Raw genomic sequence first — 20,388 nt, forward strand, 5'->3', positions numbered from 1 at the left:
CAATCCCCTCTAACAATGGGCCTCATTAACTACGACTCAGAAAAGAAGACTGGACTAAGACTTAAAATTTAAGGGGTTTATTACAAAGCCAAAAATAACTGGACATACAAGCACCTCATAACGAGGTTGAAAAAATACATGGGCACTAGTACGAAATTCATTCTACAGATTAACCTAATTCGGTGCAACGTGAAAAGGATAAGCAATTCTAAAAAGATTAAAGAAGCAACAATTGATCCAATATCCAAATTAGACTTCATCAGTTTTACAGAAAAAGAAAATTGGTTAAGTCTATCCCTGCTCCACCACTAATGTGACATCCCTACATCACAAAAGCTATTAAGTTTTTTGGGCAGTGGTAAATTGCATATACAGCAAATATAGCATACAGTACATAAAGCAGAAGAAGGCACAATTAATCATGACCATGAAACTACAGAAAGAAGAAACACCCTAAGCGAGAAAAAAAACTAAACCGAATTCTCATATCCAAGTTGCGATCGGAGACCATAATTTTTGGCCAAAGATCTTCCTTTTCCGACCCTTAAATTTGTAAACAGCATTCTCCAGCCTATAAATATTTAATAGTTTAGATTGCCAATGATAAAACGTTGGCGAATCCGTGTCAAGCCAGCGGGAGATTATGCAATATCGTAATACTGCCATTGCAATAAATAGAAAACCTTCTACAGCTGCCGATAACTCGGTAAGTTCCATTTGAATTCCAAATATTATTAATACAGGTGATAAAATAATATTAACATTCAACACAATATTCAAGAATTCTTGAACTTTAAACACAAATTGCACAAGTTTCGGGCAACAAAAGAGCATATGATTTAAATCAGCGGCAAAAAGCCCACAACGGCTACATCCAGTCACCTTTAGAGCTGTCCATTTTGCTAGTTTTGATGGTGTATAATACAGGTCAAAGACAGACATGAAATGCTGACTTTTAAGGGAGCCATTAACTAGGACCCTATTACCCACCTCTAGAGCCCTAGAAATATCAATTCCCAGACTTCTTTGCCATTTCTCCACATAGAAATCTAAGTTATCTGGCACTCTGTTTAACATTAATTGATAAATTACACCGATTTTATTTTTCTTCCTACAGCTCTTCAAAACGTCAGACGTATGCATTAAATCAGTGTGTAGTAGATTATTAGATTCCAAAAAACTGCGAATCTGCAGAAATTTTAAAAAATCACCTCTAGTGAGGTCAAATTGCATCTGTAACTCAGCAAACGAAACGATCCATCTTGATATAACTGCCCAAGTAAACAAATCTGAAGACCGTGCCATCAGTGCATGACTGGATCAGAAAAAATCCCAGGCAGTAAAGGGTTCCCAAATAGTGGCGTATAGTAATTCAGCTTAGATAGGAAATTGAATTTCTTATTAATTTGTTTCCATAGCTGGAATACAGATATCATAATCTTGAACTTGTTTTTTTTATAATAACTGGGTTCTGAGAATTTTACCAGACATTGACGCACTTCAGTTCCCAACAACATTTCATATATAGATGGTATTAAAGATTCGTCTAAACTGTAATCTTGGAATAATAAGATTCCCATCAATTTAGTAATGACCCAATAATAGTCGGTAACTAGGGATGCTTAAACCGCCACGTATTCTCGGAAGAATACACCACTTAATGGATCTCCTGGTACGGCGATAACCCCATAAAAACCTAGATATGGTTCGATCTATTTTACTAAAAACTGATGAGGAAAAAACAAGTGGTATGGTGCGAAAAAAATAAAGAAACTTTGGAAGTATCAACATTTTCACAGCGTTTGTGCGGCCAACAAGGGATAGATGCAGATTATTCAGTCTCGAAACTAACAAAGGATCCATATTAAGCCGGACTATGTCCTCTACCTTCGGAGAAATTGTAACACCAAGATATGTAGCTGTCGAAGCCAGAACGACACCACCTGGTCGACCAGTAGAGGAATGTAGTATTTGGGTTTTTGAGATATTGAGCTTGTATCCTGAGAGCCTACCAAACTCATGGGCCAGTTCTACAATTTTTGGTAGCGCTAAGACAGCATCAGTAGTCACAATGGCGACGTCGTCTGCATAGGCAAGGACGTTGTGCTCAGACTGATGCAATTTAACCGAAGGAATCCTTGTATCTCGCATAAGTTTAATCAGGTATGGTTCTATGTATAACGCAAAGAGTAGTGGAGAGCAAGGACAACCTTGTCTTGTTCCCCTACTGATCGAAAAAGGGTCAGACATCTGCATTCCTATACGAATCATTGCCGTAGGGTTGTAATAAAGCGCCTGAATGGCCGTAATAAATTCAAATGGAAAGCCCTTCCAAACATGGACAGACCACAGGAACCCCCAGTCAACCCTGTCGAAGGCTTTTTCAGCGTCCAGCAGGATGACCCCGACCGGGGATTCCGTGGCGTGTGCCCAGTCTAACAGAGCAATAATGCGTCTAACATGATCTGTGGTGTCTCTTCTTAATAAAACCATGCTGAGTCTTACACACTAAATCGGGCATTATATTGTTAAATCTGTTAGCTAGAATTTTAGAAAAGATTTTACTGTCTGATGTAATGAGAGATATTGGACGATATGAGCTTAACTCTTTTGGATCTTTTCCTTTCTTGTTAAATACTACAATAGTAGCCATAGACCACGAAGCAGGTGGATTCCCTTGAAAAGCTTGATGATAGACTTTGATTAGCTCAGGTTTGAGCATATTTCTAAAAGTACGATAAAATTCAGGAGGGATTTGATCTGACCCCATTGCTTTCCCAGGAGCAAGACTAAGAATTGCCGTTTCAATCTCCTGCCATGTAATAGGAGCTGTAAAAGAATCTCTGATCTACAAGAAGTGGTGTGTTATCAATATTATTCAAATAATCCATAGGGGCACTGGCTGTATTAGTTTCATTATTATCTTTGTTATATAAAACTTTATAAAAGGAATTGAATGCTTGCAGTATCCCTACCCTGGTCTCCTGTAGTGCTCCCTCTAAATCTCCAACTCCGACTATTTCATTTTGCATAGCCTTCTGTCTAAGCCGCCGAGCTAAGATCCTCCCCGTTTGCTCACTATATTCATAACATTCAGCCCTGTGCTGTTTATATTTAACCACCACCTGATCTGTTATATAAGAATATAAGACAGACCTTTCAACAGTTAAAAGGCGCTGAGCCTCGTCCGCACCATGACCATTTCTGAGTGCTAAGACTAGATTTAATTCGGCATCCCGAATTTGAGCTAATTTATTCTTATTTATTTATATTTATTTATTTATTTTTTGCATTTATAGTGCGCACAGATACCCACAAAGGGTTTCCCGGCGCCAGGACTAAGAGACCAAACAATACAGAAAGCAACAAAAAACCAGAAGACCATAATTACTTGTTGAAAAGCCAGGTTTTGGCGCCTTTCTTAAAGCTGGCAAAATTCTCCTCTTTTCGCAAAACTAGAGGAAGGGAGTTCCAGAGGACCGGACCCAGATGGGAAAATGATTTCCCTCCCACTCTGGCCAGTTTAAATCTAGGGACCACAAAGTTTGCTCCATTTGAAGAGCGAAGATCTCGTACCGGGGAGTAGGGCCTGACTAGGTTTTGCAAATATTTTGGAGCGGTTCCTGCCCTGATCTTGAACATGTAGGTCAAGGCTTTGAACCGAATCCGGTTCTCAACCCTAAGCCAGTGTAGGTCTTTAAGGTGCTTGGAAATCCTTGCTGTCCTAGGGATTTTACACAGCAGCCTGGCTGCGGAATTCTGGACTAACTGAAGCCGCCTGGTCACGGCTAAGTTGGAACCCAGGTATAGGATGTTACCGTAGTCAAGCCTAGATGTAATAAGTGCATTCACTACGGTCTTCTGGGTATCAACAGGCAGCATCCAGATAATCTTCCGCAGCCATTTATGGATGGTAAAACAGGTGCCAGCCACTTTGTTAACCTGTTGTTTCATTGATAGTGAATCATCAATGCACACCCCAAGGTTTCTGACTTGGGTCGCCGGAATAGGAAAAGTGCCCAAAGAAGGCGGCCAGTGAGTATCCTGCCACAGGTCTCTGTTTTTACCAAGGAGAAGAATCTCCGTCTTCTCCCCGTTGAGCTTCAGCTGGTTAGTTGACATCCAGCTGAAGACTTCGTGCAGACCTGATTTCAGCGCAGAGGGGGATGAAGGCTCTGAGTTGGTAAGAGAAAAGATAATCTGCGAATCATCCGCATAGGTCATAAGTTCTAGACCTACTCGCTCTGCTAGATCGGCAAGGGGGCGAAGATACAGGTTAAAAAAATAATGGACTCAAAATTGAGCCCTGAGGCACACCATGGGGCGAGACAAAAGTGTTAGACTGAGCCTGAGAGGACGAGATCTGAAACGTCCGGTTGCACAAGTAGGACTCGATCCAATCCAGTGCAGTACCTCCGACACCATCCTCACTCAGCCTGACAAGCAGTCTGTTATGTGAGATGGTGTCGAAGGCTGCGCTTAAATCGAGCAGAACAAGCGCAACCGTTTGCCCCTCATCCAAGAGCTCCCTGATCCTCTCGGTGACTCCCAGGAGGGCGGACTCGGTAGAATGGCCCGCCCTGAAACCCGACTGGGAGAAATGGAGTAAGTTGTTATTCTCCGTGAATGTAGTAAGTACACCGTTGATGTGCTTCTCCAAAATTTTAGAAAAAGCAGGCAACAGGGAGATGGGGCGATAGTTGGCCAGCACCTCAGGATCTGCAGATGGCTTTTTCAACAGAGGGCTGACCATGGCATGCTTCCAGGATGCTGGGACTTTTGCCAGGTGAATAGAAGCATTTAGAGTATCCAAAATGATCCTCAGGGCAAAGTCATCAAGTTGGCTCAGGATGCTAATAGGAAGAGGGTCACTAGGGGAGCCTGACTTAATAGAAGTAGCCAAGGATTTCAGAGTGTCCAGGGAGATGGGTTGCCAGGAGTCAAGCCGGTATCCTGTTGATCTAACTAAGGGCGGAACTTCTCTGCCATCACTCACCGGGAGATTGATGTTAGCAATGATCGTCTCAATCTTTCCCACAAAATAAGTGGCAAGATCTTGACATTTTTGTGCGGTGAGGGGACTTGCGACAGCCATAGAGTTTGCTCCAGCGAGTTCCTTGACTGTGTTAAAAAGAGTCCGTGCTTTGTTGGTAGCAGTGTTAATAGTGTCTGCTACATAACAGGCTTTGGCTCTCGTGCAGGCCGAATGATAAAGATTTCTCGCCTTACGGTATAATTCTTTTTTTGAGGAGTCATAGTGTTTGCGCCATTTCCGTTCGAGCGCTTTGCACTTAGTCTTTTCAATTTTGAGTTCTTCAGTGTACCAGGGAGCCGGTGGACGGTGAACATTCCCTCTACACCTGGAAATAGGTAAGCAAGTATCAACTGCTCTCTCCAACCAAGTGTGGGTTTCTAGTGCATTTTTATCCATATCACAGCCCAAAACAGGGGGGGATATTTTTAATGCATTCTGCAATTCAGCCAAGTCCAGCCTTTTCCAATTTCTCATACGGATCGGGGGCTGTATAGAGCGTGACTGCTTGGACTCTCTAAGAGTAATACTGAAGCGCGTTAAAAAATGGTCAGACCAACAGATAGGATCAGTATTTAACCATTTTAACTCCTGAATGTTGGATATGATAGGATCCAACAAATGTCCCGCTTTATGGGTAGGGCCCTCATTTTGCAGTGTCATATTCAGGGTAGAAAAATCCTCCAGGAGGTTCATTGCTATACTGTTTGATGTATCCTCCAAATGGAGATTTAGATCACCCAATATAGTCAAGTTTTGGGCATTAAGGAAATAGGGCGAGATGATATTAACCAGATTCGCAGCCCAAACACTGCTATTTCCAGGAGGTCGGTAAATCAAAAAACCAGAAAACATGAAGTTAGGGTTCAGTGCAATTTAAAAAAAAGCTGCTTCGCAGCCAGGAATATCAACCACATTCAGATCACAGTTAAACTTCCTGTTAAAAATCACAGCAATACCCCCTCCAAGCTGTCTTTCTCTGTCTACTCTAGCGATAGCATAGTTGGGGGGCAGTGCGGCAGCTACATCGGGACCTGCATTTTCTTTCGTTTGAAGTTGGAGTAACTAATAGTTTCGCCTCTAACAACAGATTTAAAAGTATCCCACACAACTTGGACTGAGGCTGTCTCATTATTGTAGAGAAAAAAGTCCTTAATAATTTTGGCCATATATTGAAGGTACTCTTCATCAAGCAACAGAGTTCTTTGAAAGGACCATTGTGAGTTCAATTTAGGACTTTTAAAGGGAGCCTTAGTTCCAGTATGACCGGATTGTGATCAGAAACCAGTTGTGGTAATAGCTCTATCCCCACATTCTGCATAAATGATGATGAAATAAAAAAATAGTCTAGGCGAACAAACTTCTGGTGGGGGACTGAAAAAAAAAGTATATCCAGAGTCATTAGGTTGCAACCTGTTCCACACATCGAATAATCCGTTCTCTAGAGCTAATTCTCTTAAAGCTCTATAAGTTCTAATCTTACGACCAGTATATTTCAAATTAGATCTAATATTACAGTTTTATTCGACATGGACATTCAAATCCCCACACAAAATTATGGGTTGAGGCCAGGTTGACAATTCCGAGCTAACAGTATTAAATATTTCGCCATCATCCAAATTAGGACCGTATAAACAACATATAGTAAACGTATGACCTTCCACAACTAATTCTGCCAGACCCCATCTCCCCCATTTGTCCGCTAAAGTTCTAACACATTTACCAACTCTCTTTTTTCATACAAATCGCGATACCTCTTTTAACCCCCGTTTGTTTAGAAGTTACTAGTAATTCAAGCCCCAGATTTCTCAAAAGCGTTCGCTTATCCCAAGGAATATGTGTCTATTGTATACACAAAATATCAAGACATAGCAACTGAATCAATCTACGTAGAACTCCTTCTTTTTTGGGGTCATTAAGGCCATTAATATTTAGAGAACATACTTTTATCTTCCTATCCATTTATAACCTAATTGTGGGCCAAAAAAAAATATAATTATTATTTCTTCTTTCCTGAATTCACAAAAAGATACAGACATAAAAAATCTCAGAGATGAAACAAAACAGAATTTGTGCCAAAGAACCTGACCACTAGCAACTGCCACTGCCTTACAACCCCACCACCAACCCTGCCCCCCCCACCCTCCTCCCACCTTGAACTCCACCCTCCCCAATATATGAGGCAGAGGAACATCCAGTTCCTAAAAAAAATGGCGTGCCATGTCTCCACCCTTGAGACACCCCCCCAGGAGGAAGGAGAACTAATTTTACAAGCACGTAAAGCGTCTAAGCGAGCATACATAAAAAAAAATACATTAGAATGCAGCTTATTCGATCAGAAAGTAATATATTACAATATCCTATCATATATTATCATAGAGTCCAAATATTCTTTAGCTTTGACTTCTGAAAAGAAGAATCTACTCTGCCCCTTAAATACGATTTTTAATTTCGCCAGGTTTTGTAGAAATACGGTGGCTCCTTTCTTCTGAAAATCTGGGATAAGTTGGCGTAACTGCCACCATTTAGTCACAGTAGCCTGACAATAGTCCGGTCTCACAAAAAATTCACAATTCATACCTTCAGCTTTTTTATCGGGCCTGGCTAATGAAAAGATAGCTTCCCTGGCCAAAAAATTGTTAAAGGAGACCAGAATAGCCCTAGGATATTCTTCTTGCCCTTGACACTGCTTTCTTATTACAAAAGGAAATCTGTGTGCTCGTTGCACTTCTTTGGACCAATCCCAAGTCGTCAATTCTGGAAAAGCATCATTCAATAACCCGATAATGAACCCTCTAGCATCAGCCCCCTCTTTTTTCTCGGGTACACCTAAGAAACGCAAATTGTTTCTACGAGCCTGGTTCTCCAAGCCGGATAGCTTCTAAGAAATATCGTCTTTATGAGCCTTAATGTTATCGAGTTCCTGTTTTTGCGCAACTGTCATCTTCCAAAGCAGAGATTCTTACCTCTGCCTCCGTGACTCTATCGGCAGTTTCCGTACATAACTTAATGGCTCGGCGAACTGCGTTAACTTTTGAACAAGTGGCCTGTGTACGCTGGTTCTCTGCTTTGCTTTCAGCACGATGGCTCATCAAAATATTGTGAATAGTGGTTAAAGTGATTTCCTTGGGATGATCATTGGGGGGCCCATCATCAGGATCGGCACCCTCAGCTATAAGACTGACACCCTGAGTAGTAACCTCTAAGTGTTTAGCCGAACTACTTATCTCCTGCATTTTAGATGTGGACGGAGCGTCTTCTACCAGCTCAGGCGGGTTAACTTCGGTCTCCTTGCTCGCAACCCGTTGAGAACCTCTCTTCTTACGTCTCCTTACTGTGGAGGCAGAAACATTTGGTAAATCTAGGCTGCCACTTAATTCACCTTCGCCTTCTATAGAGCTGCTCTCGTTACTGCACTCAGCCCCATCCCTGCTAACATTGGTACTGTCGTCTGAAGAAAAGTCCGATAGAGAATAGAAATTCTCAAGTTCCTGTGGCACTGAGTTTACTAAATCAGGAGCACCATCAGTCATCACTGGGGGGCACGTTTCTTCTCCGTAGCTTGCAGGTCTGCCAACGCTACCGAAACACCAGCTCCCACAACGCTGCAATTATTATCCGAAGAAGCCGGATTTAAACCACTCATTTGAGCAGCTTCATTTTTCTGTTTAGAGGATTGTTTCTCAAATAGTTCAGGGAGCGTCTTAAGAGTGGAGCTTTTCCCTTCCTCCCCGCCGTTTTTTCAGCAGCCTTTGGGGAGTATACAATCCCCTTCTGAATAGTCTTACCCCTACAGGCAGCAGGCTTACCGGGGAGAGTCTACTCCACCTCCACCGTCTCGTCGTTTCCCATAGTGCCTCCAGCATTTTCTTCTGTCTTGCCGCGTGTAGCCGCCGGAGTTCTGGGCTGCATCTTTTTCCTACGGGCTCCCCCGCATCCTGGAAAGACACTGCTCTGAGCCCAGAGCAGATACAATGTAGCACGCCACAGCGGAGCACGCCGCTGAATGTAGAACAGATCCGTCAGCATTCGGAACAGCTGTGACGGGTATGCCTATTCAAGTTTTCAGAAGTGTCGGCAAAAATGCAGGATTGGCAACGGCAAGACTCTCCTCCGCCGCTGGAAACCGCGTAGCAGGCAGCAAGCAACAATCCGTGGGGCTGCAACACACCGGCTGGAAACACCAATTAACTCCAAGTAGCCCAACCGGAGAGCCGGGTTGGTCTGTGGGAGGACGCCAGAACGCCAGTACCTGAGCCAGCTAACTACGGTAGGAAAAGTTTGTCCAAATGTCGTAGAGATGTTTTAAAAATTGGAAAGCATTATTAAATGCCGATGTTCTTTGTACTGGTCCGCCAGAAAGCACGGAAAAGTTCTTTCTCCCCTCCTCCTCCTGAGGTTGCTTGGAGCAAAGGATAGGGCTGCTCACACAGCCTTCACCACGGCCGCCATTTTGCCTCGCAGGGTCCTTCATATATCTGCTGACTACATTAACTGAGAGCCTTCCCAAGGAAAAATTGTTTCAGGCCTACTCGATTTTGCTAACGTAAGAAACCACGAACAGGCCTTTCCATTACGAAACGTACATTTTCACTTCAGGTCTTTACACATCAAACCTACCATTTAAAATATTGCAATTATAAACATTACATTTCTCTACTTTAAGGCTCATTTAGGCATCTCTACACGTGCAGACTTTTGTGGTGCATGTTTAAATCTAATGCATTACATTACACACAAATGACTCTCAAACTTGAAATAAGCAGTTGTGTTTAAATGTAGTTTTACATTTTCCTACTAACAGGAACTAATTGTCTAACATACACACATTATTCATTATAGCCACATTTTCCAATGACTAAATGCTTAGTTCAACCCAGAATATATATGGGTGCGGACTATCCGTGATTATGATGTACCCCTACAAATTTCTGAATAACATAACGCTCTATCAAAATTTAATGGGATATTTGTCAGCTTTGGATATTGTCAAAATGTCTTTAAATGATTCAGATGTTAAATCAACTTCTCCAAATTCTGTCAAGAGTAAGTACGGTCAAACAATTGAGCAGAGAAAGCTTGGCAAAATTCTGCAGGAATACCATCGGGACCAGCCACCTTTGTTTTAAGAGATTTGACAGACGAATTAAGTTCCGCCATAGAAATGGTTTACTTTAAAGTTACTCTAAAGGTTGCACCCCCATTGATGTGGGGTGTGTCCCCCGGGCTCCAATGAATCCTTCTATTGGAGAAGGGTATTACAAGGTAATCAATGAATCTGGACTACAATCTTTTCCTTATCGAAACTTGTGATGTTTATTTCATCTTGTTGTCATCACAAAGATGTCAAATTCATGATTATTCACTGTTTCATGATTAAACGTTTATACATTCCCAATGCATTTCGGCAATGAACATGCATTCTTCAAGGGGATATTTCCATGACGAAGCAAATGATACAGTATTCAATATATTTACAAAAACTGTATTCTCTTTACAAACGTAATTCAGACATAATCAATAATGAGGCGAAAAAAACAAGGAAATTATACTAAAATCATAGTGGTGTGGCTAAATCAATTGGTAAACATTGGTAAAAAATGACATAACCAAGATGAACTGGCAATGCAAACCCAAACAAAAAAAACACACTCAAAAAGAAATGGATTTCCCCTTCCCCTCTGTCCCGTGTTCCCATGCTTGGACCTGCAGGATGTTTCTGGGTGTGAGGGGTGACCACAGGAAGAACATGCATGTCTAAACTTACAAGCGCCCGGGGCCCTTGTGCAGGTGCGCCTATTAAAGTCCCAGCACACCCCCTTTTTCTCTGCCCCACCGGCCCTAAACCTCCCAGGTACCTCACTCGCTTGGGGGGGCCGAAAGGGCTGTTGGGGTCTCGCGGAGAACACCCTGACCGAACCGGAAAACTGAGGGGGGGGTGAATTATCGGAGAACTGCTTATGCCATGACATGGAGTCCACCGTATCCCATGCTAATGATCGATTGAATTCTAATGCTTTCCTGAAATTCAAATCGTACCCTTCCCACGCATCCCCAGAATACTGTTCACTCCACCCCACAATCCTGCTCTGGTAGCATGCCAATGGCGCCTGTAAATCTGGAGGTCGTTCGGCCTTGATAGCCGTGAATACAGCAAAAGCGTTGATCCAGTTGAGCAGTGTTTCCTCAACCCTAAATCTAGCACACTGAGCCCTCCATTCACTTGGGTGCATCCACTCTTTCAGTGTCTTAGCATGCTCCATTTCCCTATTATCCAATAACAATGAATAAATATACACATATTTATCTGCCCAAATCATCTCCTTCACAGTCTGCGACACATGTTGCGCTAAATTCTCACTCCTGGAAGGTAGAGCACCATCCCCCAAGAGCGGCAACGCCACCTCCTTACCATGTGCGGGCACCGGGGCCGGCTGCCCACTAGCTCCATTCTGCTGGGCAAGACTGGAACCTGCAAGGGGAGAAGATACGGGCACTGCAACACTGTCGGCTACTGCAGCCGATTTAATCTTTTCCACAAACCTCGCTGCCTCCGCTGCATGATCTGCAGAAGTCGGGAAAGCACCCCCCTTCTGTAGCCACGGCATCAAGGCCGTTATCTGAGACACCAATTCAGGGGGCATTGAATCTAAATTCCCAGCTGGGACAGCAGGCACCACTGGGGTTATGCCCAGTGGTGCTGGCGTAGTAGGCAAGGCGGGTGCCGGTTGCAGCAAGCCTGTAACCGGGATCGTGGCCACCGGTGAGGGAGCAGACCCTGCATCTCCTGGCGGTATGACAGGCACCGGCGCCGCGGGGGCTGGGAGTATAGGCATTGGTATAATAGGGGGTGGGATGACCGCTAGCGGCGTGGCAGGTACCGGCACTACTGGCCCTGGGGCAGGTGCGGCATACCTGGGTTTCTTGGGCTTAGACTTCCTAGGCGGGGTAACAAAATCCCCCCTTGGCAAAGGTGCCGCCCTCTGGCGAATAGGCCTACCCGATGGGCCAGGGGCATCATCATGCCTCCCATTAATCCGTGCTTCCAGTTCATCGACCTTCCCTAGCCGCTGTTTAATTTCGCCCATTTCACGCATCATGGCCCGCATCATCACCTCCATCTTGGACCCACCTTTACCACCCCGTGGCCCTGGCATGATAAAAAACCCCAACAAACAGCTGCCTACTCTCCTAATGTCACAACTGTGTACCTTTCAGGTGGAGGGTCACCAGGGGGCTTTCAGCACCATGCAACGGCGACCGCAACACCACCGGCTTATCCGCTATGTAAGGGGTGAGTAAACCTAATGTAGACCCACCCGGCGGCCACCAGGAGCGATGAATGCCAGCCCCCCGTACCCCTCTTACCGACCAGTCCTGCGTACTCGCCGGCGATATCGGTCTGCGATCACGCCCCACACCAGGTTGCGCGCTGACTGTCCTTACGTCCTTACGTCCTCTCTGTGAGTGAATTGCACCAATAGTGTCGTTAAATGCCTGGAATAGAGAAATGTATTAACACCGTGTGATAAAAGCAGGAGCAGATTTAGGAAAACCCAGCTTAAATACAGTGGAGGCTTGAACCCCCCCTGTTAACCTTTCTGGTGCTGTGCACCACTAAAATTCGTTGTATCAGCAACAGTAAAATAACACTCCCTCAAGGCCAGAATAATTCTGAAACAAGTGAATGTACTTCTTACCCTCAACTGCACACTTTGTTCAAAGTCACAAATAGCAAAATACTTAATGCAAGACAGTCATGAAAAAACAGTTATGAAATGTCAATTCGCTTTTTCCCTACAATTGCACACTTTCATGAGGGGTCTCCCATCCAGGTGCTGCCCTGGTCGACCCTGCTTCACTTCCTTAAACAGTAGAACGTACTAAACTAGTTTAACGCTCTTGCAACTGAGCTATCTCTGCTTATTTAAATTAGCCCACTCCGGCCTGATTTGCCGTTTACTTGAATGCGCGCCAAAACGATCATTAGAGACAAGTCGACCAACCAAACTGCCCGCTCCGCTCTAGGTTAGCGTTTTACCTACAGTTGCGACTCCGATATCGAGTCCGCTGCTTCCTTTCACCCGGCTGCTCACAAATTATACCGGCCGGCCGATGCGCCCGTTTCTGATGCACCCGCCCCCGCACAACACCTTACGGAGCCTCGAGCGGCCCGTACCACGCTCCCCAGCCGCTCTGCACACTGGCGCCGTGAGTTCCCCGACGGGTCTCCTCTCGCTGTTCTTCAACCGGCGAAGCGATGTTTCCCGCGGCTCTCCACTCTCACGATGCGGCTGGCTCCACGCGGCTGGATCAACGCGGCTCCGGAACCGCTAGCTTGCAAACGGCGCTAACCTTAAAAACCTGCAAAAGAAAGGCAAAATTAATAAAATAAAGAAGCCCCGAGCGCGGGGCACACCGTGCTGTGAGGGAGCGTCCAGGGACAAGGGGGTCTCCTGGGCGCTCCCCGCCTCTTTATTCCCAAGGAGCCAGGCGGGGGGGCAACGCCCCCCCGCACCACCCCTCCAGTAGCCCGTCCCCCCTGACCCGGACCTTCTACACTGGTATCCGCGTCAGGGAGGTCGCCGGCAAATCGGTGGTGGGTCGCGCCCCAAGGGCCCGCCCCCACCACCGAGAGGCACAAAGGGGGGAAGGGGGGAAGCGGTCGCCGCGCCGCCATGCGGGCGGGGGGGCCGAGGGCCCCCCCTTTTCAATTGGTAAACATTGGTAAAAAATGACATAACCAAGATGAACTGGCAATGCAAACCCAAACAAAAAAAACACACTCAAAAAGAAATGGATATCCTCAAAACTATTGCCTCCAACCAAGACATAACATGTGCCAAAGCGGATAGAGGAGGAGCTATAGTTATCATGAATACCATCTTAATTTATTGCAACAGCCAAGCAGTCATTCACGTCTCGGACAAAGAAACATATTTGAAACTTGATGCAAATCCAACTGTACAGGTCAAAGCTGTCCTAGACACTATTCTCACAAATTTATTGGAAAAGGGGATTATCACAGACAAAACAAAAAATATTGGTCACAGGAACATCCAAAAAGTCCAACATTTTTCTTAGTACCAAAAATACACAAAAACCTCAAGAACCCCCTTATAGACCGATAGTTTCAACCATCCGAAGCATCCACGAGCCAGTGGGGAAATTTTTAGACCGATATTTGCAACCAATTGTCATGTCAACACAGTCTTACATCAAAGATACAACGGACTTCTTAGTAAAACTACAAGCATTGGATTTGGAAAACTATGATGACACATTACTCTGTACTGTAGATGTTACAGCATTGTATACCTCAATACCACACTCAAAAGGAATTGAAGCCATAGAATATTGTTGATTGAGAACAGATCTAGAGGATGGTTTTAAAATATTCCTAATGGAACTTTTGGAATTTACGCCATTTCATAGCTATTTTTCATGGAATAAGGAGTGGTATCAACAAAAAACAGGAACATCAATGGGAAATTCGGCAGCTCCAGCCTATGCCAACATTTTTATGAGCAGATTTGAGCAAGACAATATACTTAGCAAACCCATTTGGAAAAATCAGGTGAGAATGTTCCTAAGATTCATTGACGATATTTTTCTCCTTTGGGAAGGCTCTAAACAAACCTTGGAAAATGAACTCCTACAACTCAACAATATAGATTCACGCATCCAGTTCACATATGAAATACAGGAGGAATCAATAGCATTTTTGGATGTGAGTTACAAAAACACCGACAGGTTTTCAAACAGACCTATTCAGAAAAAGCACGGATAGAAATAACACAATGCACTATTTGAGCTTTCATCCTTAACCTCTTAAGGAACATTTACCGTACAGTCAACTTATCAGAGCAAAACGAATAGTGTCGGATCCTGAAAGATTAGAACTGCTACTTGACACGGCATCAAGATTCAAAGCACGAGGGTACCCTGATCATATCCTCGAACAGGCTCAACAACGTTGTGCAACCAAAACAAGAATGGAACTATTGACAACGAAACAATCCACAACTAAGGAATCCATCACAGTAGTTTCTAAATATTCAACAGAAAGCAGAAAATACAGGAGTATAATCAAAAAACACTGGGAGATCCTACGAATTGAAAAAGATTTTAACATTTTCGATGCTGACCCCATCTTTGCCTACACCCGAACCAAAAATCTAGGTGAACGCATAAAACAATCTCACAATCAATTTATCTCCTATAAAGGGTCTCTCCCTTGCTGGAATTGCAACCATTGCAACAGCATCATTAAGGGAACAACCATCAATCACCCTATGAAGGGTCATAAAATCAACATAAAAGCCACTGCCACATGTGACACCAAGTGTGGTGTACATGCTAAAATGCCCCTGCGGTAAGATTTATGTGGGACAAACTGAGCGACAGATAAAAATAAGACTGAACGAACACAAATCGAACATCAGAACTAAACAACTCAAATCAACGGTGACTCAACATTTTATTGAAATAGGACACAACATCAGCCAGTTAAGATTCTGCGTTCTGGAGAATATACCTAAAGTGGAAGGACAAGATCACAAAAAAAGACTATTACAGAGAGAGAATTACCGGATTTCTACTCTAACCAATATGACCCCCTATGGCCTTAATGACCGTATGGAATTTACTTGTTACCTATAAAGACATTTTCTGTTCCTTAAACCTGAAGAGTGGCTTTACAATTACAGATTGATTTATGATTTTTATTTTAACTCCTCATATTAATTATTTCACAGTTTAAACAGGTTGAACTACTTGTACACAGTCTAAACTTTCATACTGTTTAAGACCCGTTTTTTTCTCAGACAATGAACTTTATTGATGCAACGAAAAGTACAAAGGGAATCTCAAGTTCCAACTGGCAGTATATTGCACTTTATTTCAAATACAGACGTTTTATTACCCTGCTCATTGCAGCTCGCAAGCCGATTTAATATTGTAAATCACCGCAGTCATTTATATATGCCTTCGACTCACATTTAGATGTTGCTTAGCAACATGCCTGAACCCACTCGGATGTTCCGGGGCACAGTACACAGTTTCCGGTTTCATGAAAACAAACACGCGAAGTGCGAACGGTAAGCCCGCATTCGAGCGCTTTTATGCCTCGTTATTTTGACTAACTTTAATTAACAACACAGTGGGTTAATATACGTTTGCAGATGTATTCTTTAAATTAAGATTCGAGCACATCACGGAACCCAGTGTATCCTGTAGAACACACTTATTATAACGGCGGTAAATTCGAGCACACATTTTTTTCTCACTCAGTCTAACTAATAGCGGTTCAAACACTGCTGGCAGGAACGCGTTCTAGTTTCGATTATGAATGCATTACCATATATTGATTTAGCCACACCACTGTGATTTTAGTATAATTTCCTTGTTTTTTTCGCCTCATTATTGATTGTCTGAATTACGTTTGTAAAGAGAATACAGTTTTTGTAAATATATTGAATTCTGTATCATTTGCTTTGTCATAGAAATATCCCCTGAAAGAAGGCATGTTCATTGCCGAAATGCATTGGGAGTGTATAAACGTTTAATCATGAAACACAGTGAATAATCATGAATTTGACATCTTTGTGATGACAACAAGATGAAATAAACATTACAAGTTTCGATAAGGAAAAGATTGTAGTCCAGATTCATTGATTACCTTGAAATAACCTTCTCCAATAGAAGGATTCATTGGAGCCCGGGGGACACACCCCATATCAATGGGGGTGCAACCTTTAGAGTTATTTGATACACTTTTCATCGGAGAGTGATACCTCGGAGCACCATACAACCAATACAATTTCATTAATAAACACGTAGTGCGCCCACACGAACCACTCCTATTACTTTAAAGTTAGTCTGTCAGAATGAGAAGGTACAGGTAAATTACATGCTTCGAAAAAAGATATCCATTTCTCTGGGATATATTGTTTGAGGTTTATTGTATAGATTTCAGCAAAACATTTTTCATTCATGTACATTTTTTTAATCGGCAAAGTCATAATATTTACTCTTTTATAGCGGGCATTTGAGTTGTATCTTTTTGATATGTAAATTAGCACTTTACATGCATTCTTTATTGTTAATAAAATGCAGTTTCACTTTCTCATTAGAAATCTGAAGGCCTACATGCTTATGGAGTAGTCCATTATATTCATAGTGAAGTTTCTGTAGCTTTAATTTCTATGTATTGCTAACAGATATAATAAAGAGGTGTACAGTTTTGAAGATTTTTCTCTTAATTTAGTAGGGTTAGTGAGAACTCGTGGCACTTCTGTCTGCAGAATTCAACTGAGTTAAATAAAAACTCCACGGGATTCCGTAGAGTTCTGCCAATGGGAGGAAATTATGCAATTTAGTGCTGGTAGCACTAGCAGCTCGAAAAATCAGTACGAATGGCACCATACATTGCACAAGAGTGTGTAGTCATTCAAGTTGGGTTTTCTGCAACTCAAGTAGAAAATCTGCTTGAGCAGCAGCAAATCTATTCGAGCAGCAGCCATCTTACCACCAGTGTTAGAAATTTGCGCTAGGGGACACAATGCCTCTCTCGTGCTATCCCACATTTCCTGGAACCTTCTGGGAGAAAAATTCCATCACACAGAGATTGGCACAATTTGGCTTGAAGTCTGTATTGAAGAGTAACACAGTGACCCAAATTCCACCAATTCCTTGGGCAGGATGAATCGTTCCACCTACCCCTATAATTTAGTTGAAAATGCAGTCACTGAGATTGTAATACCTCTGATGTAAGCTTTAAGAGCATCCATAAAATTATCTGCGATGTTGCACCTGGACTATTGCAAATAAAGTACTAGAGGGTGACCATTTCAATTCAGTAGAACTGAACCACAATATATATTGCCACATTTAGGCTTTGGAGCATAAGATAAATAATCGTTCTAAACCAGGCGGCAATCTAAGCAGTTGGCTACTGCCATGGGATCACTGCAATGTTGCCTGTCCGTTCTGCACACCTGTGCATCTCCAGAGTTAAATTTTTTAAGTCTGTTTTTTGAAACAAAGAAAAATAGAGAAAGTAAAGCGCCCCACTTGGCTTGATCACACTTGGGCCTTATTACGATCCCTGTTGAACCAACCATCTGACAGCCACAACCGCAATCTGATTCTGACCTCCGAGGCCAGGAATATACCCCCGTCATTTTACAATACAACCACTGCTACTGCAGAGGTCTTATCTATGATGGTGCACATGCCCCCGAATATGTCACTGCAAGTGGGTGCAAACTCACAGGAATATGTACGCATATTCATGATCTATGTGGAGATATGCCTTGTGCACCTTTTACCCCATTGCTGGAGTGTGGTGATCTTTACGCAGTCCAATCAATAGGGATACATGCCACCTACAGACTTTCCTGCATTCCAGCACACACAGGGTCATAGTCTTCGGGGTTCAGCTGTTGCAGTGTATAGGGGACCTGCAGAAAGGGATCTACGCCAGAGACTGTTAGGTGAAGCTGATTTGGGTGAGTCTGCACACCAAATCCTTTGTTTCTGACAACTTGAGTCAGTCCGTTCGACCACCACGGTCGGGTCGATTGAAACCAACATCGTAATCCGGACGGCGTTTGGAGATCCATGTACTGCCCTATGGATGCTGCTCTTCTCTGACCGCCATCTTGGAGGTCAGAGTAAGGATGTCTAAGTCAGTTTTCTTTTAGTGGTTAGTCGGAGTACAGGATGCATGCATCATAATCTGGTGGTCGGACTGACCACTTCTGACACAACTGCGGCAGTCAGACCGCCTCCAACAGGTCTGATGTCAAAGCATAATGGCTTTACTTCATCATTTTACGGTGGACATTTATTTCACTGTGCACACATTTATTAAGTTTGTATTAACCTTGCAATGTATAATATACATAATTTTATTATATCAATATTCAATGTCTTGTCCAGTATAGCTTGATATATTTTCGATTTTGTCACAAATACAATCATATATGATTGAAGTATTCATGCTAGATAGATGAGATTCCTGTGGAAATTTAAATATGTAATTTGTAAGCCAAAGCATCCTAAAGATGCCGTGGAGAAGTGTGGCTCAATGGTTAGAAGAGGCAGACCATGAAGCAGAGGTCAGACAGGGGTCCAGGGTTCAATTCTCGACGCGGCAGGGTCTTGAGCCCAAAATGTCCACGGACTTGATAATTCTCGCTTCGGTGCCTGCTCGAATCACTGGTTCACACTCTGCAACTCCGGGCAATAGCATGCTTAATCTCCACTATGGCCTCCCGCGGCGGGATGCCTGGCTTTCACCTTGGGGGTGCCAAGTACGGGTTCTCACAGGGAAAAACCAGGACGGGTTCCCAAAGCAAGCGCTTAGAGACCGTTGGTGAAAATGTGCTATATAAATATAAATTACAATTACAAATATATATTTCAACATTGATGCTTGGCTAGATGCCTTTTTCTTTCTTGAACCTGTGTATAACCTCAACCTACTTTTCTTTCAGGATAACATTTTATTAGAACTCAACAAAACTGGGTTAAAAGCATTCAAAACCGGGGATGATGAAGCCACGCTGGAAGAGGACCCATTTCTAGTTGTTAATCCAAATTATTCCATAGAAGATTGAAACTTGACTGATTGCTGAGCAGGATTCAATGAATACAAAATAATTGTACTTGTAATAATAGTGTGCTTCTTCTTCCCTCATGATTCATGTTAATATATTTCTATACTTTGTACATTTTTCTGATTGAATAAATCACTTGGAAAAAAAAGAACAAAGAAATGAAAAGCACTTATGTCAAACTAATTTTAGGTATTTAAATATTTTCATAACCATTAATAAACGATTATGCATTAAACACGTTTCTCTTTTGTGAAACTGAATTAAATTCATAAAAGTGCGCGCTGAGAGATTACATAAAATAGCTCATGCTGCTGTGACTTCCTACTTGTGTTTTTTGCATTATCCCGTGTTGAAAATATTCACAGCACTTGCCTGGGGCATTAGGATTTTCTGCAATTGCATGTATTGTGGCACTTCACAAGTTCTGCTATGCATGCCTATATACTTTTGCCAGTCTAATGGTGTCTTAGTCCACACAATAGAAGTATATTGCCGAAGGAATTCAAATTGTGAAGCTGTGAGAACCAGAGCTGATAGTCTTGATGTGAATTGTGACCGAGTTGCTCCTGCAAGGCCTAAACAATCAGACTACAAAAATGTAAACGTTTCAGTAAATAATCTCTGGCTCGCCCTTGAGAAACAGACTAGAACATCAATGGCTTCGTATGGTAAATGCATGCAGCACAATTGAACAACTAGACAAAACAACAAAATAGTTAGGAAATAATGTAA

General features: G+C 42.9%; 1 protein-coding gene across 1 annotated transcript in view; it reads left to right on the plus strand.

Annotated features, from left to right (window-relative positions):
- The window catches only part of LOC144827590 (maternal DNA replication licensing factor mcm6-like), a 520,545-nt gene extending 500,655 nt beyond the window's left edge, over positions 1 to 19,890 (plus strand). Inside the window, exon 17 of the mRNA XM_078685842.1 lies at positions 19,534 to 19,890. Coding sequence (XP_078541968.1) covers positions 19,534 to 19,656 — 123 coding nt within the window. The 3' untranslated portion in view covers positions 19,657 to 19,890. The remainder of the gene's footprint in view (positions 1 to 19,533) is intronic.
- Positions 19,891 to 20,388: the final 498 nt, after the last annotated feature.

The sequence above is a fragment of the Lissotriton helveticus genome, chromosome 4_1 (genome assembly GCF_964261635.1).
Source record: "Lissotriton helveticus chromosome 4_1, aLisHel1.1, whole genome shotgun sequence".
In the NCBI taxonomy this organism is placed as follows: domain Eukaryota; kingdom Metazoa; phylum Chordata; class Amphibia; order Caudata; family Salamandridae; genus Lissotriton; species Lissotriton helveticus.